Source organism: Oryza glaberrima, chromosome 4 (genome assembly GCF_000147395.1).
Source record: "Oryza glaberrima chromosome 4, OglaRS2, whole genome shotgun sequence".
Classification (NCBI taxonomy): Eukaryota; Viridiplantae; Streptophyta; class Magnoliopsida; order Poales; family Poaceae; genus Oryza; species Oryza glaberrima.
Genome location: NC_068329.1, coordinates 14,148,019 through 14,173,463, shown reverse-complemented (window position 1 = coordinate 14,173,463; position 25,445 = coordinate 14,148,019). Strand labels below are relative to the sequence as shown.

The following is a 25,445-nucleotide window of genomic DNA, read 5'->3' as shown; positions in this document are numbered from 1 at the left end:
TCTTTAAGCATGACATAAACATTTCATATTTTCACAAAAATTTTGAATAAAACGAATGGTCAAACATTGCTCAAAAAGTCAACGGCGTCATATATTAAAATATGGAGGGAGTACACATTTGCCCTACCAATTATCATGGTTGAGTTCGAACAGATGATCCCACTACTGAGCTTTGCCGCCAATCATGGTTGCGGCTTTCCTCGATCAATTAGGGCTTGAGAATATTGACTTTGAGACGAGGGAATTAATGGATTAAGATCCTTGCATGCCTAAGGCTGTGTTTGCAACAGCAAGTTACCGACACTTTCCTCTTGTTTTTCACGCATGTTTTTCAAACTACTAAACGGTACATTTTTTTAAAAAAAAAAGTTTATATACGAAAGTTGTTTAAAAAAATTATATTGATCCATTTTTAAAAAAAATCTAATACTTAATTAATCATGCGCTAATTGACTACTCCGTTTTCCGTAAATACGGTGCAGGTTCCCATCCCTAGCATGCGAACACAGCCAAGTCGTCCATGACAATGTCTGAGTTTTGGAGGGATTTTGGAGTTGTTTATAAGAGAAACAAAGCAGTCTTTCACCAGTAGGAATCGAGAATTCCTTTTGTGTAGTTCCAAATGGACCCATATCCACCGTCTCGAAATGAAAATCAAATTGGATGACAGTTTTGATGGTTACAAATAAGTTGGTTCCTGGATAATTTAGGTGAATTCTCAGAATTGCAGAGATCGCATAACAATGAGAAAATCTAATTGTATACTGTTAACAGAGTCCCAATCCTATGAAATCTAATTGAACAAATTAAGTCTGAGTTCTATAATATGTACTCCCTCCATCTGAGTTCTATAGTATGCCACAAACAAGATATAATATGCTCCCGGGAAAAAAAACAAAAGAGAAGAAAAATCAATAATATGCTACTTTTGATCTTGCAACCAGTTGTCAGTTTGTTTTTTTTATAGCTGGTTCGTGATTACGATTTGGCATTCAAACAAGTACTTTATATGTTATCTTTGGAGCAGTTCTATTTTCTTTCCTCTGTTTTCCTTCAAATTCATACTATGGCTTTAGACCTGGCAAGCACTGAGGTCGAATAGGCATGGACGCATCGCATTGAGTGCCACTTTGAAAGCCGTATGCAGTTGAAGGAGATTTGGACCTCCCATGATAAGTTAAACCAAGATTGTCGCCGTCATCAGCAGGGTGGTTGGCGACGGCGACAAGACGGTCAGCATGATCCGGTGGCGGCGAGAGAGGCAGAGAGGCACTCGGACCATTGGGTGCAGCGATGTGGCATTTTGTCGAGCACCTTGCAGGCAGGCCGCGGCTCGGAATCGAAATGGACTTGGCTAACCTTGGAGGGAGAGTGGGCTGGCTGGCTAGCTGGGCTGGTTCGGGTGACTGGGGGAACGAAAAATAGACTTCTCTCCTCGATGCAGCCCAACAGAAGAGGGAGCTTGGGAGGGAGAGAGTTGGGCCTGCTGGTATTGGAGGCCGAGTAGAGGAATAAGCTTTTCCATTTGGTGGGGATTTAAACAGAGGTTGCATATTTGAATGATTCGAATTTTGAATTTAACTATGGACCCATTATGGATTTGTGATTTACATAAATTTGTAGCTTGATTATATTTGTAATATATTAAACTACTACTACTAGTAAATGTTAGCTTGCTTGATTAAATGGGGTTTAATTAGCCTTTATTAGTGCTAAAAATAATAGTCTTTCTGAGGATAGTTTCTGCCTCTTTCTGGTACATGGAAACCCACTACTCATGAACTCTTTGTCACTCATCATTGTTGCACGATTGCGAGTGGTGCTTGCAATTATGAGTGGCATAAACTATAGGCCGGGCACAGTTTAGAGTTAAACAACACAGGAAGAAGCATTCTATGGGCAAGGGGAATTGCTGCATTTCTCTCTTTATGATTCACTACAAGATTTGTGCTGTCTGTTCCTCCTCTCTGCCAAACGGCCTTGGGTTTGGTTCAAGGGATTGGGATCATTGCCAAGCTCAAGAGAGAACAATGGGGGAGCGTAGGGGTTTCCTTTTTGCTTTTCAATTAAAAAAAGAGCATAAGCGGTTGCGCTGTGCTCTCATTAGCTTGAAAGTAAAGTATCTTATCTTATACTCCATTTATTTCATAATATTTTGGACAATAACAATTTCTTCAAAATATATCATTAACTATATTTTTATTATAATATATATAATAGATAAATATATTTTTATTATAATTATAGTATTTTGTAAGCCAAATCTATAGGTTGTTTCTAGTACTGCAAATTAAAAGATAAATATTTTTAAGTTATCAATAGTTAAAGTTATAAAAGTTTGATATTAACATGGAGTAAAACGTCACAAAATACTAGTATTATCTCTTTGAGTCCATAAGAATACGAGATACTAACAGATATGAATATACAGGTCCTAAGGAGGGAACGAAGGTATTAGATCCGCATGCCAACAATAGCAAGAGGCATTACACGAAAGCCTAAACGTAGCAAGGCACAGTAGACATTATTATTATTATTATGTTATTTTAATATATATATTACTCCCTTATGTTGTAATATACAACATCATTGACTTATTCATTATTCAAATACGTTTGATTACTCGTTTTCCTACGTACATTTATACATTGAAAAAGTTAAAGTCGTCAGGAGGGAATAATTGATGACAAGTATAGCTAGAGTGGTAGCGCAGCCAGTTGGCAAATTAAATCTGTCAACTTTTCTGCGAAAAGGCCTGTAGCCTAGTGGTTACAAGAGCCTCAGTAGCACCTTAGATCCTGGGTCCGACTCCTCATAGGAGCGAACATTGTGCTTTTAGTGATAGGCGACGTACCCGTCGACAGCAAAGCGTCTGTGGTGACTTCGTCAATCTCCAGGATTTGCCGGTTCAAATTGAAGATGCTCATAGGTGAGTGTGCGTGCGTTGAGTGTTTGTGTTGTACTGTGTAATTTAAAAAAAAAAAACATCTGTCAACTTTCCTATCATTTCAAATTAAATCAAACGGCATATTTGCAAACGAAAAGTAATTTATGACTAAACCTTTTATATACGTGCTCTTAGTAATATAAAAGCAAAAGCTGAAAAATAAACTTCGATGAAAAAAACCCCAAAATCACCTCCAAATTTAAAGTTAAAAATTTAAATTTTAGTTGATAAGTATAGGGATAAGCGAAAAGATGAGGCACTTAACAGCATCAGCAGCAAGCCAGCACTTGCATATTACTCCCCCCATATTTAAATATATGACGCCGTTGACTTTTCAATAAACGTTTGACCATTCGTTTCATTCAAAATTTTTGTGCAAAAAAGAAAATATTTATGTCATGCTCAAAGAACATTTGAAGACGAATCAAGTCATAATAAAATAAATGATAATTACATAAATTTTTTGAATAAGACGAATGGTCAAACGTTAGACAAAAAGTCAACGGCGTCATACATTAAAATACGAAGGTAGTAGTTTATTGCCGTACATGTACTGGAATATCTGGGGTATTATCTAACAGTGCAAGTGATAATAGAGCAGTGATTAATAACGAGTTTTTACTCGGACCAAAACCAATGCGCCGGCGCGCAGGAGGGCGAGTTTTCAGCGGTTAGACGACGGCGAAGCCTTGCCGCCTTGGCATCCGTACACGTTTCCGCAGCCCCTGCCGATGTACGCCTCCCCTGGTTTCGAGCACGTCGGCACGCACGTCGGCTGGTCTCGTATGAGACCCTTGGAGTTCTTGCCGCCGCCACCGAGCACGCGCTGGTGCAGGTCGTCCATCCCGAGCTCCGCCGCCACGACGTCCTCCAGCCTCGTCGCCACCATCAGCTGCCGCACCGCCTCGTCGATGCCGTGGTGGTGGTGACCCACCTTGCCGCCGCCACCGCCACCGGCGAGCACGGCCCTCATGTCGCCGGCGGCCGGACCGGCGGCGAGCGAGAGGAGCGCGACGCCGAGGAGGAGGACGACGACCGCATTGCTGCCCCGGCCCATGTTCTCTCGCTCTCTCTCTGCCTCTGCCACTATCTTGGGGTGTGTGTTTTGGCAGTGATTGCGACGAGACGAATGCCATTAGGATCAAGCAGCAACTTATAAACTGTATGGAGGTTTGGTATTGGTCGATTTCCACGGCCCCATATCTCGAATTGTGCGTGTTAGTTCCTGTTTCTTTCAGCTTAAGATTATTATAATCTAAATTATTGAGTCAGATTACTATAAGTTAGATTGTTATAATCTGCAGTAAAATAAGCGGTTATTTGTTTCTTTCCTAGATTATTAGAGTCTAGATTATTGAGCTTGCAAGTCTAAAAAGAGAGTGGGGTGGCATGGTGGGTAATTTTTCACCCAATAATCTGGAAAAGGCTCACCTAAATAAGCTTATCAGATTATAATAAGCTAGGTACCAGATTATAATAAGCTACTTCAATAAGTTGTCTGTTTCTTTCAGCTTACTCCTAATAATCTGGATTATAATAATTTTAAGCTGAAACAAACATGTCCTTAGCATGAATGCTTGGTTAAGTTTTTAAAGATGCCGCACTAGTTTTGTTCCATGAAAACCACTAATGAAATTTATAATTGATCAAATGAGATCATGGTCGGGCCTGCATGAACATCCTCGATTAATAGAAGTTCAAATTAAGCCACCACGGCTCCGAACAGTACCGAGACATACTCTATATACCTGCATGGGTTATTGGATTGAATGGATTCAACCAGATTTGGTGTATATAATGGAAGATTATTTGATCACTAATAAAGATGGTTTAGTAATAAAGTAGGGCCCAGGTAACAGATTCAGCCCTACATCTCCTAGAGCTCAACAATTCAACTCCATCTGAAAATGGAGAGGAGCAAACTGAAGTAATCTGAAAAATAAACCAAAGTGATGGAGTAGGGTTCGAGCAACTTCACACTCAGGACTCCACTTGTGATGGAGTAAGGCTGTGTTCATACGACAGTTGGTAACGCTCCCTCTCCAGCACGAAAAATGAAAGTTCATTAGTACGTGATTAATTAATTAATAGTAAAAAACTTAAAAAATATATTAATATGATTTTTTTAAAATAACTTACTATAATTTTTTTAAATACAGACCGTTTAGTAGTTTGAAAGGCATACACACGGAGGGTGAGCAGTTGGACACGGTAAGAAACGGAGCACCTAACAACCTGTTCTAGACGAGATCAGGATCCTCTACAATCAAAATCAAATTAACTCATGTTACTTTGTAAGCTGAAAAATAGGCTACATGTATATGATCCTCCCGTGTAGATTAGTATCCATACACTGGATTGCAGCGACGCCCGGGTGGGTTGTACGTACGGGTGGCCGCACCCCGCGCACGGCCCGGGGGCAGATGGTATTGTGCGCGGCGCCTTCCCGACGCCGCTGCTGAGGACGACGCCCCACGCTCCGGCCTGATCGCCGATTTTATATCTCATCAGCTGCCGCATGCACCCGCCCCGCGCCGCGGCCGGCCGGCGATCACCTGTGGCCGGGACGGCGAGCGAGGGGACGCACGCCGAGGAGGAGGATGAGCAGAGACAGGCGAACGCCTCGCTGTCCCCGTGGCGTCCATGCTATGGTGCAGCTCAGAGTTGTGCCTCGTTGTGTGTCTTGGCCGTGTGCTGCGAATGCAGTTGTGCAACTAGAACGAAAGCAGCTACCTACTTACATGTAACTGGAGGTAATTTGGTAGTGGCCATCCAATTCGCAAGGCCTCATTTTGATATATTACGCGGTTACTGCTAAGTGTTACTTGTTAGCATGCTTGATTAAAAGGGATTTAATTAGCCTTTCTCAGTGTTAAAAAAACTAGTATGGCGGCCTGCATCATTATATTTTCTCTCATATAATAGCATATAGTATATTTTATCATTATATTATTTAAATATATTAAAATGATAACATAATTTTAAATTTTGCAATAACTTTACAAAACTACTCATGTGTAATATTCATATTGTATTTTATATACGTGTTAGTTATTAATTATTTTTAATATCAAATTTTAGTTATTTGTAAATTATATATATTGACTTGTTTTTTAATATTTTTTTAATTCGATTTTTCTGTAAATTGTATTTCTATATAGACTCTATGCTCTTCTTCCAATATTATTTATTTTTATTTCTGAATTTTTATTATTTCTAATTGTATTTCTATGTGGACTCTAAACTAATTTTTAATTTCGAATTTCAGTTACTTCTAAATTGTATTACTATATTGACTTTAAACTTTTTTTCCATGTTTTTTTTAATTTTGAATTTTAGTTATTTGTAAATTGTATTTGTCAGGGTTATGGATAAGGTATACCCTCTATCCTTGGATGTACGCTGTATACAGATACGGTATACCCACGCGTATACATATAGTTTCCGTATACATTAAGGAAATCTATCATGTGATAGATATGGTATCTACAGATGAAAAGAGTTCTACTCGGACAATACTGGGTCTTTACCATATCGTGAGGGGTCCGATATCTCCAAGTCCTACTTGGAGATCAACTGACCTGCGGTATAAAAGAGACCCCCTGGGCAGGACCTAAGGCATCGAATATCACCGCCAACATACCCACCATAGCCTACGGAGCCGGAGCCTATAGGAGCCAAGTCGTCGGGAGATCTAGTCAGACCAACTTGACTACGGTCTCGTCGGTATCATCGAGTCTGTTATTCCCTTTGTAATATGTGGTTTCCATCATATAATCCCGTACTAACTGGATTAGGGCTATTACCTATCAAGGGGCCTAAACCAGTATAATCCTCGCCTTTTGTTTGTTTGATATCGTACTACGTAGATCCTCGTTCCAATGGACCCTAATACCCTCTATATCCGGTCTACGGGTATTCCCCGTCGATAGTATTTTTATACGGACACTAAACTCTACTTTCAATTTTATTATGTTTAATCCAAATTTTAGTTAGTTTTAAATTCCTATATGTATTCTACTTCTAATATTCCTTACTTTTTAATTCTGAATTTCTATTTTTTTTCTTAATTTTATTTCTATATAGACTTTATACTCTACTTCTAATATTTCTTATTTTTAATTTCGAATTTCAGTTATTTCCTAATTGTATTTCTATATGGACTCTATACTCTACTTCTAATATTCCTTATTTTTAATTCCGAATTTCAGTTATTTCCTAATTGTATTTCTATATGGACTCTATACTCTACTTCTAATATTCATTATTTTTAATTCCGAATTTCAGTTATTTCCTAATTGTATTTCTATATGGACTCCAGTCTCCTCTTCTCATATTCCTTATTTTTTAATTCCGAATTTCAACTTTTTCTAAATTGTATTTCTATATGGATTCTGATTTTTCTTTTTCTCCAATTAATGTGAGAATTTATAGGCCATGAGAGCGAACGTGGAGGCTCATTTTTCTATTCCTTTAATAATGTAATAGATATATAGCCTTTCTTAATTAGGATAGTTTCTGCCTCTTTCTGGGATATGGAAACCCACTATACTCATCAACTCTCTGTCACTCATCATTGTTGCACGATTGCGAGTGGTGCTTCCAATTATGAGTGGCATAACAATAGGCCACAGTGTAAACTTAAACAACACATGAAGAAGCAGAGTATGGGCAAGGGGAATTGCTGCATTTCTCGAGTTATGATTCAATCCGAGACTTGTGCTGCATGTTCCGGGGGTCACTACCCAGCGCGTGCGTGCCCTTGGCGCTAGTTTTTTCGGGCAGTTAAGATTAATCTATTAGTGTAAGTCTCTTAGATAATTACAGTTTAATATAATGATGGTAGTAGTTAGAATTTTTTTTTCACGAGATCTTTTTAACTAACAAATTGAAAAAAAAATCTATATCTGAAGTCAAATTTTCAAAATTTTAAACCTAGATTTGAAAAATTTCAACTCAAAATTTGAATTTTTCAAGTTAAATTTTGAAAACTTTCAACTTTTCGACTCATATTTGAAAAACTTTCAACCTAGATTTGAAAGCATTCAACTCAAATTTTAAAACTTTTTAACTCAAGATTTAAAAACTTTCAACCCAACTTTTGAAAACTTTCAACTCGAGATTTCAAACTTTCAACTCGAGATTTAAAAACTTTCAACTCAAAACATTTTGAAAAAAAAATATGTGCGCTAAAGATTAAAAAACATAATCAGAGAAAACTGGAAAAAAAAGCGAAAAAAATCGCCAAAAAAAGGAAAAAGAAAAGCGTGGCGTACGGAGGAGCCCCCGCGCGCGCCAGCAATGTTGCTGGCGCGCGCGCGTGATTTAGCTCTGGCAGCATGTTCCTCCTCTCCGCCCAACGGCCTTGCGTTAAGTTCAAGTAAAGATTGGCCATATGGCCTGAGGCCCGCGGCCTGGCCCAAGGCATGCCATTTTAGCCTGGCCCAAGTAGGCACAGCCCGACTAGGGTCGTGCCCATGCCGACCTAGCCTGACAGCCGGGCTATGCCTAGGCTGCACCCTCGGCACGGTGGGCCGACCCGGCACAGCACGATCATAAAAAAATAGTATAGGGATGCAAAATAGACTTAAGTAACTAGATAAGTCAAGGCCTAAAGAGAAGAGGAATACAAAATAGACTTGTTTCTAGTCATATGGACATAGCCCACAGAGTTGTGGAACGAAAAATAGAGTTATTCCATGGAGAAGCACAGTGGACTGTCGTACCTTTGGATCGGCCCGGCACGACCCAAGTCATATTGGGCCATGTCTGGGCCGTGTGTGCAGCCCGTGGGTTAGCACGGCACGGCCCGACGTGTAGATCGGGCCGGCACAACCTCGGCACAAGCACGGGACGATCCATTTGGCCATCTATAGGTTCAAGTGATTGGGATTATTGCCAAGCTCAAGAGAGAGAATTTCTTCTTTTTTTTTTCTTTTTCAATTATAAAAAAAAGAGCATACGCGCTTGTGCTGCTCTCAATGGCTTGAAAGTAGAGTATCTTATCTTATACTCCCTCAATTTTAAACTCTTAATATTTTAGACAATAACAATTTCTCCAAAATATATAATCAATTATATTTTTCATTATAATATATACCATAAATAAATATATTTTTATTTTTAGTATTTTGTAAGCCAAATCTTTATGTTGTTTATAGTACGTTTAAATTAAAAATAAATATGTTTAACTTATGAATAGTTAAAGTTATAAAAGTTTGACCTTAACATGGTCCAAAACGTCAAAAAAAATATCATTTCATTTAGTACGTGAGAAATACGACTAATATACAGGCCCTAAGGAGGGGACAAAAGGCATTAGATCAGCATGCCAACAATAGCAAGAGGCATTACACGAAAGCCTAAATATATCAAGACCTAGACATACATTACATTATCATAAATAGTATAGAACAGAATACCGTTGGAACTGAATAGATGATGTCACGATGACTTCAGCATGATACATAGATACCAAATCTGGTATCTAGGAGTATTATATCTGGTACCATATATATATCTAATACATATGTTACCATGCTAATGTCAATATTGTACCTAGATATTGGATCTGGTACCTACGAGGTATCAGATCCGATATCTATCTGATACCCTCGATACCGTGTTGATGTTAGCGCACATTAACTATTCCATTGGAACTGTATAATGTTCAGTAGTCTTCCTCTCATATTATTGAATATAACTTGGTATTATCTAACTTCAAAAGTGATAAAGCAGTGATCTAACGAGTTTTTACTGAGTCCAATGCGGTGAAGTAGGGGCGGGCTAGTTTTCAGTGGTTAGAGGGCGGTGCCTTGCCGCCTTGGCATCCGTACACGTTTGCGCAGCCCCTGCCGATGTACGACTGCCCTGGTCCCGCGCACGCCGCCGGCGGGAGGCATACCGGCAGGTCTGGTACGAAACCCTTGGAATTCTTACCGCCGCCACCGAGTATGCGCTGGTGCAGCTCCCCCAGCCCCAGGTCGTCCATCCCGAGCTCCGGCGCCACGACGTCCTCCAGCCTCGTCGACACCCTCAGCCGCCGCACCGCCTCCTCGATGCCGTGGTGGTGACCCACCTTGCCGCCGGCGCCGGCGAGCACGGCCCTCATATCTCCGGCGGCCGGGGCGGCGGCGAGCGAGAGGAGCGCGACGCCGAGGAGGAGGAGGATGAGGACCGCATTGCTGCCCCGGCCCATGCTCTCTCGCTCTGCTGCCTCTGCCACTCTTGGTGTGTGTGTTTTGGCAGTGTTGCGACGCCGGGACGAATGCCACTAGGATCAAACAGCAACTTATAAACTGCATGGAGCTATAGGTTTGGTATTGGTCGATTTCCACGGCCCCATATCTCGCGTGTTAGCATGCTTGGTTAAGTTTTTAAAGATACTGAGCACTACGGCACTAGTTTCCGCACTAGCTAGTTTTGTTCCATGAAAAACCACTAATGAAATTTATCATTGATCAAATGAGATCATCAGGGCGGTACCACCCATTAGGCGGGGTTAGGCGGCCGGCCCAGCTACGGCCCGCACCGCCCCAACCCTTCATATCCTTTTTGGGCCACCTACCACCACATCCAATTCATAATTGGCCCATAAATAAGTAGCCCAAGTGTTCAATTTTAATCCTGCGTATGTGATGCTTTCCTGAGTCAATTCCTTGATACTACTCACCCCCGTCCCCTACTATAGTTAGGTGGCTAATGTTTTTCTCTCTCTCCTTTCTAAGCAAAATAATAATTATCTTATTCTGGGTATGCGATATCTTCCCATATATTTATTTTTTAAAAGAAATCTATCAACCATGCTTTATGAATTGACTCATATTTACAAATTGATATGTTTACTAGTATCTTTTTATGCATGATGAATTATGTATGATGCAAAAATTATTACTTTATTTTAATATCATTTTTGTTTTTTTGTTTGTCTTAATTTATTGATTATACTATATGTTTATATGATTACAATATAAATATGGTATTTTTAGTTGTTTTTATTGAGATGAGTATTTTCGCTCCATCTTTATTTTAATCCTGCGTCTGCCACTGGAGATCATGGTCGGGCCTGCATGCTCCGAACAGCGCCGAGCTAGGCATACTCTATATACCTGCATGGGTTATTGGATTGAATGGATTCAACCAGATTAAAATGGGTGTTTTGTTTTCACCCTTGGGTTGCTTTATGGTTGTACCTGTCCGAACGGAAAATAAGTTGTACGCGAATGGTCACCGACGGTTAGAGGCTGGGTGATTCATGGCGCGCGGGCCGGGTTCAGGCACAATTTTTAGTGAAGGAGAAATGTCTGCTGTTTTCGGTCATTTCAGTCAAATTCCTCACGGTAGAAAATCGAAATCAAGAAACGGACTATTCAAGTTACATGCAAGAAAAGAGAAGGTATCCTCTTGAGGACGAAAACCATCTCTTTCTCTGCTAGAATATCTTCGGTGTCCAGTGTGTTTGAGGAGGACGCTGGCGAGCACGGGCTAGTGCAATCGTTGATCCACATCTTCATGCGTCGCCGAGTTGATGCTGTAGTGAGCCGTCATGTCGCCGGCAACGGGGCCAGCGCGACACCGACGAGGATGAGCACGTAGGCGGATGCTGCTTGCATAGTGGTTTTAATCGAATATGTGCAAGCGCAACCCACCTATAATCCATTATCCAACCTAGCCGTTCTGGTCCATGGTAGCCACTACTAACCACTGCATGCGCCTGCATTTCGATTTTCAGGAATGGCTCTTAATTAATCGGCTGGATCAGGTCTTGGACTTGGGCTACAGTGTTGAAGAACATGTTCGATCATTGTGTCATGGATTGTTCAATATTACCATTTGATACAGCTCCTACGACTTTTCGAGCGTGGAGTAGAGCAGTGGCGGGAATGCCGTTCACCCCTCATCGTGTAATTTTTAGAGATTGGGAGACAACTGTCGAGGATTTCGGAAATACATGGTATAGCTTCAGCTTCATGGGACAAAAATATCATAGTTGAAGCCCTATGTATCCCGGTAGGCCCAGAGTTAGCAAAGGTCATAAAACATGAATCTTGAAGTGGATGTACAGACCCGAAATACATATGAGTACTCCCCTAAAATCACAAGCACGATGGTCTTTACTAATAGTAAAAAAAAATTAAACTGTTAATCTAATTTTAGTGAGGGGTTTAGAATTATTTCTACTACCACCTCAGCTCGTAGTAGTAGAAACACTGATGGAGAATCCATCTTTACTCCCGGTTTGCAATTTCTTTAGTCCTGTATTGCAAAACAGGACTCCGAACCTGGGGCTAAAGATGAGTATCTTTAGTTCCGGTTCGTAACATCAACCAAGACTAAAGATAATAGCGCCACATGGCTGGCGCTACCGTAGTGATTTTTTTTCCTTTTTTATTGTTTTTTGCTGCTTGCATATTGATTATTGCTCCCTACATCCACAAATCAAAATAATAACATCACAAATTCTAAAAAAAATCACAAATACATCACAAACTCTAAAAAAAATACATCACAGATAATAACATCACACATCACACATAAAATACATCGCAGATTCTTAAAAAAGAATGAAAAAAAATCTGGCGATGCCGCCTACCGGTAGAGGGGAGGGCATCGCCGGCCACCCACGCATCCTTCCACCCAGCGCGCTTCTTCTTGGTCGACGGCGGCGGCAGTGTCCAGGTCGTTGGAGGCCTCCAGGAGGAGGCGGCGCATCCCGCAATAACGTATCGACGGCAGAGGCCTGCTGGAGGTGGCGGTGCATCAGGTGCGCCCACCTCCTCTTTCCCATTGCGGCAAGCAACGGAGAGAGAAGAGTGTGCTAGAGACGAGAGATGAACAGTTATTTTTTTATTCCTTACGATCAGGCATTATCCATATTGGTAGCTCAACCAAAAGACCTCTAGAAATATCACTCCCACAATGTATATAGACTACCGAGGAGGCTTAACACCCCCTCTATTTCTATATTGTGGTTGCTCTTATGACATCCATCACTGATATGAACTTAAAGGTATTGTTACCCACCGTTTGATACCTCCTTAATTGACAGCTAGGACTCACTGATGACATCCATACGCCGACACGCAAGATGAGCTACTTTTGCCGGTCGGGCGGGTTGTGACCGGTGTTGCATCCGTACTTCGGGTTGCAGCCCCGCGAGGGCGTGTTGAACGGGAAGCCGCGCGCCGGGCACGGCCCGAGGCATCCCTGCCTGTCGCGGATGAGCACGCTGTTGACGATGTTTGCGTCTTCGCCGAGGATGCGGAGCCGGCGGTGGTGCAGCTCCAGCATGTCCGCCCCGATCAGCTCCGGCGCGACGACGTCCTCCAGCCTCGTCGACTTCTTCATCGCCACCATCAGCTGCCGCGCCGCCGCCGCCGCGTCGACCCCGTGGCGGACCACCACCTTGCCGCCCGCGGTGGTCTTCACCCCCGCCCTCATGTCGCCGACGGCCGAGCCGGCGAGCGAGAGCGCGACGGCGAGGAGGCATGCGAGCGCCATGCAGTTCCTGTCCATGCTCTTTCCTTCACTCCCTCCTCTGCCTCTCCATGATCAAGGGGCAATTTTATAAACCGTAGGTTTGGTAATGGTCAGTTTCTTCGATGGCCCCCATTTCAGGCCGGTTCGTGCGTGTTAGCATGCTTGGTTTCAATTAAAGACGATGATCCACTTTGTGTTCTATTCTGCCTTTTCTGGTCCATGGAAACCCACTAGTGTCTAGTAGTGGATTATATATGTCGTCGATCGAATGATGATCATGGTTTGCACCCTGCACATCCTCGACCTCCTATCCTACCTATAGCTGCAGAAAACAGCGAGACAGTGGATGGAATTATAATCCGTGCATAAATTCACCCTCTGCAAGGCTGCAACTGGAACATATACTCCTACGTCAATTTGCAATGGTTACAGACAGCCGGAAAAGGTGCTTCACGTTCACGGTGGGTTCATGACAGTTTTTCATTGATATTTTGCATGGTGGGCTGTGGCGTAACTAGTAGTATATGCGAGGGCTGCGCGACGAAGAAGCAGAGTGATGAAGAAGCAGAGTGACTTGAAGGAGATGGCCAAAAGGCCCGAGGCCTGACGGCCCGACCTATGGCATGGCATTTTGGCCTGGCCCAAGCACGGCACGGCCCGACGGAAGTCGGGCCCATTCCAGCCCGGCCCAACCACCAGGCTGTGCCTGGGCCCCTCCACTGGCACGTTGGGCCGGCAGCTAGGCCCGATAAAAAAAAATATAGGAGTAAAAATAGACATATTATATGGTATGGATGAAAGAATAGGGATCTAAAATAGACTTTTTTTTATCTATAAATATGTCAGCCGAAGAGGAGGGATGGAAAATAGACTTATTTTAGCTATACATATGTCAGCCCAAAGAGGAGAGACGGAAAATGGACTTATTTTAGCTATACATATGAAATAGCCCAAAGAGGAGGGACGAAAAAAAGACTTATTTTAAAAAAGGCTCGATGGGCCATCCATGCCTTCGGGCCGGCACGGCACGGCCCGACAGCTGGTGGGCCGTGTCTGGGTGGGAGGTATAGCCCATGGGCCGGCACGGCCCGGCACGAAGTGCCTATCGGGCCCTGCTGGGCTGTGCCTAGCCGTGCCTGGGCTGGGCCGTGCCGGGCGGGCCCTTTGGCCATCTATACTTGAAGGGACGAGGCTTCTCTGTTTCCTTCGTCCATACACATTGTTTTCCTCGATTTTGCATATATGTATACGCGTTTGAAAATTTTACAGAGATATACGTTTCCGGCGGTCTAAGAACACGCGGCACCGCGCCGTCGGCGTAGCTAGAAGGCGTGAGACCGACGGAAGGGGCAGTGCCACAAAGCAATCGCGCGGGACCAGTGCAGTCCCACAGATTGATCACACGTTGTGCTATACTCCCTCCGTTTAGTTTTATTTGACACCGTTGACTTTTTAGCACATGTTTGACCGCTTGTCTTATTTAAAAATTAAATAATTATTAATTCTTTTCCTATCATTTGATTTATTATTAAATATACTTTTATGCATACATATAGTTTTACATATTTCACAAAAGTTTTTAAGTAAGACGAGCAGTCAAACATGTGCTAAAAAGTCAACGGTGTCAAATAAAACTAAACGGTGTCAAACATGTGCCCCGTGTGCATGCATGTAACACGTACAGTACATAGTGCTCGATCGATACTGCATTGCCAGTAAATAGGTTTATTTAGATTTTTATTTTTACCTGGAAACAGTGGGGAAGCCCCCACTGCATTTTTCATTTATATAAAAGATGAAAAAACTGTACAAGGGTTAAAAAGGTCTAGAAAACTAATCTTAGGGGGTATTTGGGAGAGAGGAGTCCCTAGGGACTCCCAAACATGGTGTAGTCTAGGTAAATGTAAACTTAGCTCCTCTCTAAGATTTATTTAGATTTTTCACCGGCTGGTTTTCACAGTGTCTCTCTCTCCTGCTATATAAACAAGAACTAGATTTTGCTACCACTAATGACTTAATTATTACCCTCATATCCTTTTATATAAACTAACCAAAAATTGACAGCCATTTTTAGAATTTTTATTTTTATTCGTGGTTCTTTTAGGTGGGGGTTTAACTTGACCGTGCACAAAAATTGATCTTCGCATGCATTCACGTCACCCATTTAAAAAAAAACTAATTTCACACATATCTCAGTGTAGACGAACCGATTACACAGACTGTTTTTGTAGTAGTAGTGTTTGCGAAGGTTAGAACTTATAAGGTCCTTTCACAGTGCCCCTATGTGGAGCGTGGCCATAGCTCACCACATAGGATGGCTGCTATCGTAGCGGCGGGGGGCCGTTACTTCATGGGTAACACGAGACCAACTTGAGAGACGAGAGGCTCAACTAAAAAAGCAGAGAAAAGCAAGGAATTTTCCCGCTACAATCCCCACCATTCCCATCTCCCCATCCTTGGAGAGAAGAGAGGAGGGCCAGCAAGGGACGACGAGGAGGACGCCAATCCGCCGCCGAGCTCCATTACCACCGCCGTCGTCACCATCTGAGTCCTCAAGCCATGTTCTTGTCGCCAACCGGGACAGGAGGGACACCGGCGAGCTCTCGCGTAGCCATCGAGCTCACTGGCCAACAAGGGTGAGAGGGCGGCATGGGAGAGGTGAGAGTTGGCCATGGTGGAGCTCGAGTTGTCGGCCACTGTCGATGGAGCTGTTGTCAGCCTTCGGCTAGATCTAGGTGATGCCTCATTGGCCGCCGCCACCGCGAGGTGAGAGGAGGGGCACCGTGGATCTATCGTTGCCCCTCCCCCCCCCCCCCCCCCTCAGCCGCTCGAGCGCCGCCGAGCTCATCATCGAGACACCACTGAGAGTAGAAGGGCCTGGTAAGCGTTGCCCTCCGCGCCCTCATTGCCGGCCGGAAGTGGAGAGGCCTCGGTGAGCTCTCGCGCCGCCGCCGTCACCCTCCGAGCCTCCATTGGCGCTATCGAGTCGTGATGGATTGGGAAACAGAGAGATTGAGGGAAAGGGAGAAATTTTATACTTGTTTCTGGATTTTAGGGTGTTTAGTGCTAAATTTTATACATTATATAGTTTGAAAACATGTGAGGGCTAAAATAGAATATGACAAGGGCTCAGATGAAAAACTAAGAACACCCTTAAAGCAACTTTGCACTGTGGGAGAGGAGGTCTATCCTTAGCCTGAGGTTCCTCATTTTGAGTGCCAGAGCATCACCAAGAGATTGTGTATAATCTCTCCCCAAAAATTTGTTTTTGGGTTTCCTAATTAAAAAATATGAAGTGAAAAAACTCATATCTTTAAAAGAAACCCTAAATTTTATGTGAAAAAACTAAAAGTGGACCCTTTAGTTAATCTCTCTTGTTTTCCACCATCACCGTGTGGAAAAGGATCCGCTATCCTCCTGCCTAGCGCCGATTTCTCTCATGCGGGAACGGGAGGAGAGAGGCATGAGCGCGAGATTGAGAGTGGAACGCGCTCCCTCGTATCGGCGGAGCGGGAAATCGGAAAATGGGAACTCATAAACTTTAGGAGGAGAATAGGGGAATTGTTGAAGCTGGTTTTTGGACTAAAATCTCTCAAAATCAGATTTGATAATAAAATAGATTGACTGTTGTTAGTTTTGGTAATGAAATAGATGGACCAACATGGACTGTTGGTGATCTCTAAAGGAGATGCACTTGTCGGCTGCATGTGCACGTGGGTCGTGGGTGCACTTGTCGTGTGTGCCAGTAAACTTGTGCAGGTCCTTTTGCAAAGGACATCATCACGTAGTCATGTTTCTCTTGCCTTTCCACGAGTCCAGCTCAAACACAAGTCCCGGTGGACGCACCTATCATCTTTGATTTGGCCTGTTTCGTGTACACGATCCCCCCTGTTGTCAAGTCCTTGTGGTGCCACGCTCGATACATGTCGTCCCTATCGGCCTCCAGCTGCACAAAACGGTGATACGCATGCAATAGCGGTGTGGAAGCAGAGTGTGAAAGAATCCACAGGAAAAGCTTATAAAGATCGAACCAATACGCGTGAAAATACGAACAGATCGATCGAGCTCGTTCTCGTTCCCATGGAGATCAGCTCAGGGGAATAAAAACTCCATGGAAATTTCTGAGAGCTCAAAAACCAAAGATATATCATCACACAAGCAGATCGTACGTGCGTAGGATGGAGCTGGGAGATAGCAGAGGAAATCGGTCTTCTTTACCAGGCAAGAAACTTACATATATATATATATCTGTCAAAAAGTAGAAATGTAGCATGTCCACATCTGTTTTGGTTCCTCTTTACCATGAATATTGTTCTTCAGAAATTGTTAGCACATAATATGCTTCCTCCATGTCAACATAATCTGTGATATAAATATGCTGGTCACATACATATTACTGTAGCTCACATCATCTGCATTAGTCAACTGTAGTAGGAAAAACAATATGCAGCTGAAATATGCTTCAACAGCCATTTTCGTTCGTCCGTCCGTCCGTCCGTCCACCGCTTACATCACGGTTGTGCCATCGCAACATCTCCGATTTTCTCTCCGAGCGTAAGCGTACCGAGTAGGATTATAGGCTAGTTACATATATACACCACATCACATATTAGCTTGGCATATAAGCTAGGAGCAAAATTGCAAGAAAAGAATACACCAGGTAGCACAGCAGCTAGCAGCAGCAACCAGCAAGAATGTCATCATGTAGCCTCTGAAGTAGAAGAAAGTTTAAATTTCAGGCACACACATGTATATCGTAAGAATGTCATCAGGTAGCCTCTGCAGTAGAAGAAAGTTTAGATTTCAGGTACACATGTATATCGTTTAAATTTCATACATACATTGAGTGATAAAGAAGGCCACAAATCTTGTAGGATAAAAAATTAATCGTTGCTGGCCTTGATATCAAATAACATGGCAACACAATAACTTATGACTTGGTGTAATATCGTAGTTGATCCTTTCGCTTGCCAAGTGCTTATGCAATTGTTTACCTGTACTCCTGTATAGAAAGGTAAAGCAAAGGAGAAATTCCGATTACCTGCCATAACAGCTATATTTGAGTAAATCTGGCATAAGGAAACAAAAGATAGTAACCGCAAAGAATCAATTATATTCTTCAAGCTGTTCTGACAATTACCTTGAATAACACTTTCTATATTGCCTATATGTGTTTATCAACAGCTCCATCTTCCATGCTTGATGCTACCACACCATCTGGATCGCCATCTTCACACTTGGATCCCAATATACGAAAAAGACAGAGAGATCGGGAGCGATATGCGCAAATGACTCCCCAAGAGAAAGAGGAGAAATTAAAAAAGCACCGTCAAGCCTATAAGCGCAAAAAAGATTTAAATGCCCTTGCCAATGTGGAGGAGCCATTGCATGCTACACATTCCGGGCAAGCAGAACAAGAAATTGCAAGCCAGGACAAGGATTCAATTCCAAACCAAGAAAAAAACGCCCCTACAAGGATGAAATACAGAAATATGGGACCAGACCAAAAGAAAGCTAAGAGAGAACAGGTCAATGCTAATCGTGCATTACGACGCAACACTCCAAGCAAATATTCCATTGAAATGGAGAGTCCTACGTATATTGCACTAGATACATCACCTCAAGTCCTGACTAGATTACATAGGAAAAATGTAGCACATGAAGAAAGACAAGCACTGGTATATCGTCAAAATGAAAGCTTCACAATTAGATGGGACACGAGAACTTCTGTGTCACTAGGAGAAGATCCTTCGATATGCACACAAACATCCAACAGCATAGACCCTCCTAAGGAGCCAAGCATAACAAATACCGGTTAGTGTGCCAACTATATACATCTATTTCATGTTTTGAGGAACATATATTCTGGTATAGTACTAATCATGTTCTTTCAACAGAAAATATGTGTTTAACAAATCAAGGTGCCGACAATGTAGAGCATCCATCACAAGTATTCATCGATGGTAATGGTACTACTCACGGATATTTAGGTTTACTTTGAATATTGTCAGGTTGAGCATATATATACACATAACGATTTCCATGTAGGTGATGAAGATATATTTGACGATGACACCAATGAGAGTGATATGTTTGATGGTCAAGGTAAATCTGGAATAAGGAAACAAAAGATAGTAACCACAAAGAATCAATTATATTCTGCAAGCTATTCTTTCAATTACCTTGATAACACTTTCTATATTGCCTATATATGTGTTTGTCAACAGCTCCATCTTCCATGCTTGATGCTGGTACCACATCATTTGGATCGCCATCTCCACTTTTGGATCCAAATATACGAAGAAGACAGAGAGATCGGGAGCGATATGCGCAAATGACTCTCCAAGAGAAAGAGGAGAAACTAAAAAAGCGTCGTGAAGCCTATAAGCGCAACAAAGATTTAAATGCCCTTGCCAATGTGGAGGAGCCATTGCATGCTACACATTCCGGGCAAGCAGAACAAGAAATTGCAAGCCAGGATAAGGGTTCAATTCCAAAACAAGAAAAAAAGGCACTTGCAAGGATGAAATACAGAAATATGGGACCAGACCAAAAGAAAGCTAAGATAGAACAGGTCATTGCTAACCGTGCATTGCGACGCAACACTCCAAGCAAGTATTCCATTGCAATGGAGAGTCCTACGTATATTGCGCTAGATACGTCACCTCAAGTTCCGACTAGATTACATAGGAAACATATAGCACATGACGAAAGACAAGCATTGGTATCTCGTCAAAATGAAAGCTTCACAATTAGATGGGACACAAGGACTTCTGTGTCAGTAGGAGAAGATCCTTCGATATGCACTCAAACAGCCAACAGCATAGACCCTCCTAAGCAGCAAAGCATAACAAATACCAGTGAGTGTGCTAGCTATATGCATCTGTTTCATGTTTTGAGAAACATATATTTTGGTATAGTACTAACCATGTTCTTTCAACAGAAAATATTTGTTTAACAAATCAAGGTGCCGACAATGTAGAGCATCCATCAAAATTATTCATCGATGATGATGGTACTGCTCACCTATATTTAGGTTTACTTTGAATATGGTCAGGTAGAGCATATATATACACTTAGCGATTTCCATGTAGGTGATGAAGACATATTTGACGATGACACCAATGAGGAGAGTGACATGTTTGATGGTCAAGGTAATCTTGTCACCATTTGTTATTATCATGTTAATCGTAAACTTATGTCTACCGCCAAAACATTTCAGATTGGGAGACACACAAGGACGTAGAAATCAAAGAGGTTGTAGAAGCTATACCCGAGTGCTCTAGCGTCCCTGATCCCTGTGAGCTCGTGTATAGCAACATACCACAGTGCACTCATATGCTAAAACCAGTGGAAAATTGTCAATTCTGCAACGCAAAGAAGTTTGAGCATGAGACAAAGGGCTTCTGCTGCAGAAATGGACAAACCAGACTAGCTCATCAAGACACACCTCCTGAACTCATGAGGCTCTGGATGAGCAATGATTCCTACGCCCAACATTTTCGCAACAACATAAGGTTTTTCAATGGGCATTTCTCATTCACTTCTCTTTACTGTCATCTTGACAGAGAAACAAGTGACATGAGGAAAACTGGTTTCTACACGTTTCGAGCTCATGGCCAAATGTACCATAATATAAGTTCATTTGGTACGAATGGTTCAGACCCTAAGCATCTCGAGTTATACTTCTATGATGATGATCCAAGCCTAGAACATCGGTACCGCCGTTGCCGACAGGAGTTATATGAACAAGATCAAGAAGTAGTCAACATCCTAACCAACGTTCTGCGTGGTAATCCATACGCTGAGCAATTTAGGAGTTTGGGGCAAATCGAGAATCTTGAAGACTGCCGTGTGATGCTGAACCTTGACCAAAGGTTGGATCAGAGGACGTACAATGTGCCAATAAGTTCAGAGGTGGCTGCGGTGTGGGTCGAGGGAAACGAACGACGAAAGACATTTGAAAAGAGTGTAATCCTACATGGGAATAACAATGATATACAAGGCATCCGGTCATACTATGGATGCTATGATCCGTTGTCATATCCTCTGTTCTTTCCCAAAGCTGAATTAGGGTGGCATGCCGATATACCAAAGTTTGGTGTTAAGGTGGAAGATATAATGAAGGCTCGCCAGAATCGCAACAACAGTGATGAGGACCCAGGTTAGCATTTCATATATTTCCCATCAAGATGATGATTTATTATCATACATGTCATTCACTCATTCACTTCTAATATAATGCAGATTCAGGTAGTAGACTGTGTGTTTCCGTCAGAGACTACTACTGCTACAAGTTCCAAATGAGACCTGGCATATTTAACCCAATATTGCATGGCGGACGTCTTCTCCAACAGTTTGCAGTTGACACATACAATAAGATTGAGAGCTCACGGTTGGACTATATATGGAATCATCAAAAGGAGATAAGGGCAGATTTGTACCAAAGCCTATTGGATAGCATTAATACTGGAGAAAACAAAGGGAGTGCAATTGGCAAACGAACAGTCCTTGCTTCGTCATTTATTGGAGGGCCTCGAGATAAATTACGTCGATACATGGATGCAATGACTTTAGTACGAAAATATGGAAAGCCAGATATCTTCCTCACAATGACCTGCAACCCCAACTGGGAAGAGATCATTCATGAGCTCAAGTTTGGACAAACGCCTCAAGATCGCCCAGATCTCATCGTTCGTGTTTTTAAGGCAAAATTAGAGGAGATGAAGAAACAACTGTTCGAAAAGGGAATTCTTGGTATAGTTCAGGCCTATACCTATGTTGTAGAATTCCAAAAGAGGGGTCTACCGCATGCTCACTTCTTGTTGATCATGACTAAAAAGTACAAGTACACACACTCAAAGCAATACGACAGAGTAATCTCCGCAGAGCTTCCGAACCAAAGTAAGTACCCAGAGTTATATACAATGGTCATCAAACATATGATGCATGGTCCTTGCGGTGAGTTGAATCACTATTGCCCATGCATGAAGAATCGCTCATCATGCAAGAACAGTTATCCTAAGCCTTTCAACGCTACTACCATTCAAGAAAAGGACTCTTACCCAGTGTATAGGAGACGCGACGACGGCTGCACAGTGATAGTCCAAAAATGTCCACTAGACAATAGGTGGGTAGTTCCTTATAACCCTTACCTCCTACAGATGTTCAACTGCCACATAAATGTGGAGGTATGCTCAAGTATAAAGGCCGTGAAGTACCTATTCAAACACAATTACAAGGGGCATGAGAGAGAATCTGTGCCTGTAAATGGGGTAGGTAAAGAAGATGACATTGATGAGATCAGGCAGTATAGGGATGCACGGTGGGTGACACCTCTGGAAGCACTATGGAGAATATATGGATTCGATTTGAGCAAGGTACATCCATCTGTGATGCAACTACAGCTTCATCTCCCAAATATGCACATGGTTAAGTATCGAGGCAAACAGGACATCCAGGAGGTGCTCAATCAAGATGGTGCTGAAAAGACAATGCTAACAGCATACTTTGAAGCAAATAGGTTAAATAAAGAAGCAGATGGCATGTTGTACCAAGATTTTCCAGAACATCATACTTGGCAGACAGGCAAAAAGAAGAAATTTTGGCAAAAAAGGAAAAGATCTGCCATCCTTCAAGTTGGAAGAATGGTCCTAGCCCATCCAACCGAAGGGGAACGATACTATCTCAGGGTTCTCTTGAACCATGTGACAGGTGCCACCTGTTATGAAGACCTACGAACAGTGGATGGAAAAATACTACCATCCTTCCGTGAAGCCGCAGAGAGAAGAGGTTTAATCGAAGCAGACAATACACTAGAAGAATGCTTGACGGAAGCTGAGTTATTACAAATGCCATCTTCACTACGAAGACTCTTTGCAACAATTCTGGTGTTTTGTGAGCCTAGCGACGTCCGTGTTCTCTGGAACAATCACCTCGAGGCTATGTCCGAAGACTATCGTCGCAATTGTCAGTGTCCACACGTGGTTCAACAAATGGTTTTAATAAATACCAAGGATATGTTGCGGTCCATGGGCAAAGATATACGGTCGTTTCCTCTTCCTGGGGTCGATATGCTACACGACACGACAAATGGTGTCCCTAAGGAGATCATTGAGGAATCCATGATCAAGGTGGACCCTGAGGACACAGCTTTGTGCAACTCCCTCAACACCGAGCAAAGGGCCGCCTACGATGAGATTCTAGCTACAGTTGATCACAACGAAGGAGGCCTATTCTTCATAGATGGCCCAGGAGGCACAGGAAAAACTTTTCTATACAGGGCATTGCTCGCAACAGTTCGTGAACAAGGAAAGATTGCTATCGCGACAGCTACCTCTGGTGTTGCCGCTTCCATAATGCCCGGAGGAAGGACTGCACACTCTCGATTCAAGATACCACTAAGGATAGATGATGGGGCTATTTGTACTTTCACAAAACAAAGTGGAACAGCCAAGTTGCTACAAATGGCATCGTTGATCATTTGGGACGAAGCCTCTATGACTAAGAGGCAAGCGGTGGAGGCACTGGATAATAGTATGCGAGACATAATGGACAAGCCAAACCTTCCGTTCGGTGGGAAAACAGTTGTGTTTGGAGGTGATTTTAGACAAGTTCTCCCCATTGTACGACATGGGTCAAGGGGTCAGATATTAGATGCATCATTGCGAAGGTCCAGCTTATGGGGTTGCATGCGTCACTTGCAATTGGTACGCAACATGAGGGCACAAAACGATCCTTGGTTTGTAGAATATCTACTACGGATCGGTAATGGCACTGAAGAGATCAACTATAATGGTGATATACATCTTCCTGACAATATATGTGTGCCATACACAGGGGATGACAGTGACCTAGATAAATTGATGGAGAGTGTTTATCCAACGCTCAATGATTGCCTAGCTGATCCAAATTACATCACATCAAGAGCTATTTTATCCACACGGAACGACTGTGTGGACAACATAAATCTGAAAATGATTGACCGCTTTCAAGGGGAGGAGATGGTGTATCACAGCTTTGATAGTGCGGAAGATGATCCTCATAACTACTATCCCCCAAAATTCCTTAACACTCTTACCCCATATGGACTGCCTCCACACATGCTAAAGCTCAAAATTAATTGTCCTATCATATTGCTCAGGAATATCGACCCAGCTAATGGACTTTGTAATGGCACAAGGTTGGTGGTGCGAGGATTTCAGAAAAATGCCATTGATGTAGAAATTGTGCTAGGACAACATTCTAGGACACGAGTTCTCTTGCCTCGAATCCCACTATGCCCCTCTGATCATGAGATGTTCCCGTTCCGATTTAAAAGGAAACAATTTCCGGTCAGGCTCAGCTTTGCCATGACGATAAACAAGGCACAAGGGCAGAGCATACCATATGTCGGCGTGTACTTACCTGAACCAGTATTCTCTCACGGTCAGCTATATGTCGCACTTTCAAGAGCCACCGCAAGAAAGAATATAAAGATCCTCGTTGTACATGACGACAATCCAAAGAAAAGGAATAGACATTCTGAGCAGAATTTGAATGAGAACAATTCGAAGAAGCATTCTGACAACATTAAGAGTGGGACATATACAAGAAATATTGTGTATACAGAGGTCCTCACAACATAGCTGGTGTATTTTTGGAAATAAGAATTGTCACTGTTCTAGAGATAGCTGGTGTATTTATATTATATGAGATTATTATGAGGAGTTCATACTCTCATGCATAAATATCGATGTGTCACATAACTTCAAAACTTTTGATACATAAGCACTTCATGATAAATTTACCTCCTCTTTCATTTTTCCTAGATAGAAACCATGAATATCGAGGTCATATTAACATTAACAGATTGGAAAGGTACTAACAAAAATGGAATTGCAACAGCACGACAATTCAATTTTCGTTTGTCCCGTTAATAACAAATTTTAACAGTTCAATTTTCGTTTGTCCTGTTTATAATTATAACAGTTGATGTTGAGGGACATGGGAGTGAATAAGACTGCTAGGAAGAAACGGA

The 25,445-nt window shown here is 42.4% G+C and overlaps 5 protein-coding genes across 5 annotated transcripts; 2 read left to right on the top strand and 3 right to left on the bottom strand.

Annotated features, from left to right (window-relative positions):
• Positions 1-3,445: 3,445 nt before the first annotated feature.
• LOC127772090 (uncharacterized) lies at positions 3,446-4,057 on the bottom strand. The gene has a single exon (XM_052298074.1). The coding sequence runs from the start codon at positions 4,002-4,004 to the stop codon at positions 3,612-3,614; it is 393 nt and encodes a 130-aa protein (XP_052154034.1). The 5' UTR covers positions 4,005-4,057; the 3' UTR covers positions 3,446-3,611.
• Positions 4,058-9,252: 5,195 nt separating this feature from the next.
• LOC127771819 (uncharacterized) lies at positions 9,253-10,277 on the bottom strand. The gene has a single exon (XM_052297758.1). The coding sequence runs from the start codon at positions 10,143-10,145 to the stop codon at positions 9,741-9,743; it is 405 nt and encodes a 134-aa protein (XP_052153718.1). The 5' UTR covers positions 10,146-10,277; the 3' UTR covers positions 9,253-9,740.
• A 2,501-nt stretch (positions 10,278-12,778) lies between these two features.
• LOC127771608 (uncharacterized) lies at positions 12,779-13,595 on the bottom strand. Its single transcript, XM_052297539.1, has one exon. The coding sequence runs from the start codon at positions 13,460-13,462 to the stop codon at positions 13,040-13,042; it is 423 nt and encodes a 140-aa protein (XP_052153499.1). The 5' UTR covers positions 13,463-13,595; the 3' UTR covers positions 12,779-13,039.
• Positions 13,596-17,290: 3,695 nt separating this feature from the next.
• LOC127770789 (uncharacterized) lies at positions 17,291-21,006 on the top strand. The gene is made up of 9 exons (XM_052296590.1): positions 17,291-17,647; positions 18,611-19,240; positions 19,324-19,389; positions 19,475-19,531; positions 19,654-20,286; positions 20,370-20,441; positions 20,521-20,580; positions 20,649-20,955; positions 20,997-21,006. The coding sequence occupies exons 1-9, from the start codon at positions 17,605-17,607 to the stop codon at positions 21,004-21,006; spliced, it is 1,878 nt and encodes a 625-aa protein (XP_052152550.1). The 5' UTR covers positions 17,291-17,604.
• Positions 20,980-25,053, top strand: LOC127770382 (uncharacterized). Its single transcript, XM_052296076.1, has 2 exons — positions 20,980-21,590; positions 21,674-25,053. The coding sequence occupies exons 1-2, from the start codon at positions 21,008-21,010 to the stop codon at positions 25,051-25,053; spliced, it is 3,963 nt and encodes a 1,320-aa protein (XP_052152036.1). The 5' UTR covers positions 20,980-21,007.
• Positions 25,054-25,445: the final 392 nt, after the last annotated feature.

Excerpts from the sequence above, each read along its gene's own strand:
- LOC127772090 (XM_052298074.1), bottom strand. The coding sequence starts at position 4,004 with ATGGGCCGGGGCAGCAATGCGGTCGTCGTCCTCCTCCTCGGCGTCGCG.
- LOC127771819 (XM_052297758.1), bottom strand. The coding sequence starts at position 10,145 with ATGGGCCGGGGCAGCAATGCGGTCCTCATCCTCCTCCTCCTCGGCGTC.
- LOC127771608 (XM_052297539.1), bottom strand. The coding sequence starts at position 13,462 with ATGGACAGGAACTGCATGGCGCTCGCATGCCTCCTCGCCGTCGCGCTC.
- LOC127770789 (XM_052296590.1), top strand. The coding sequence starts at position 17,605 with ATGGAGCTGGGAGATAGCAGAGGAAATCGGTCTTCTTTACCAG. Across the intron at positions 17,648-18,610 it reads AAATCGGTCTTCTTTACCAG|CTCCATCTTCCATGCTTGAT; the intron begins GCAAGAAACTTA and ends GTTTATCAACAG. Across the intron at positions 20,442-20,520 it reads ATTATTCATCGATGATGATG|GTGATGAAGACATATTTGAC; the intron begins GTACTGCTCACC and ends ATTTCCATGTAG.
- LOC127770382 (XM_052296076.1), top strand. The coding sequence starts at position 21,008 with ATGAGGAAAACTGGTTTCTACACGTTTCGAGCTCATGGCCAAATGTAC. Across the intron at positions 21,591-21,673 it reads CAACAGTGATGAGGACCCAG|ATTCAGGTAGTAGACTGTGT; the intron begins GTTAGCATTTCA and ends AATATAATGCAG.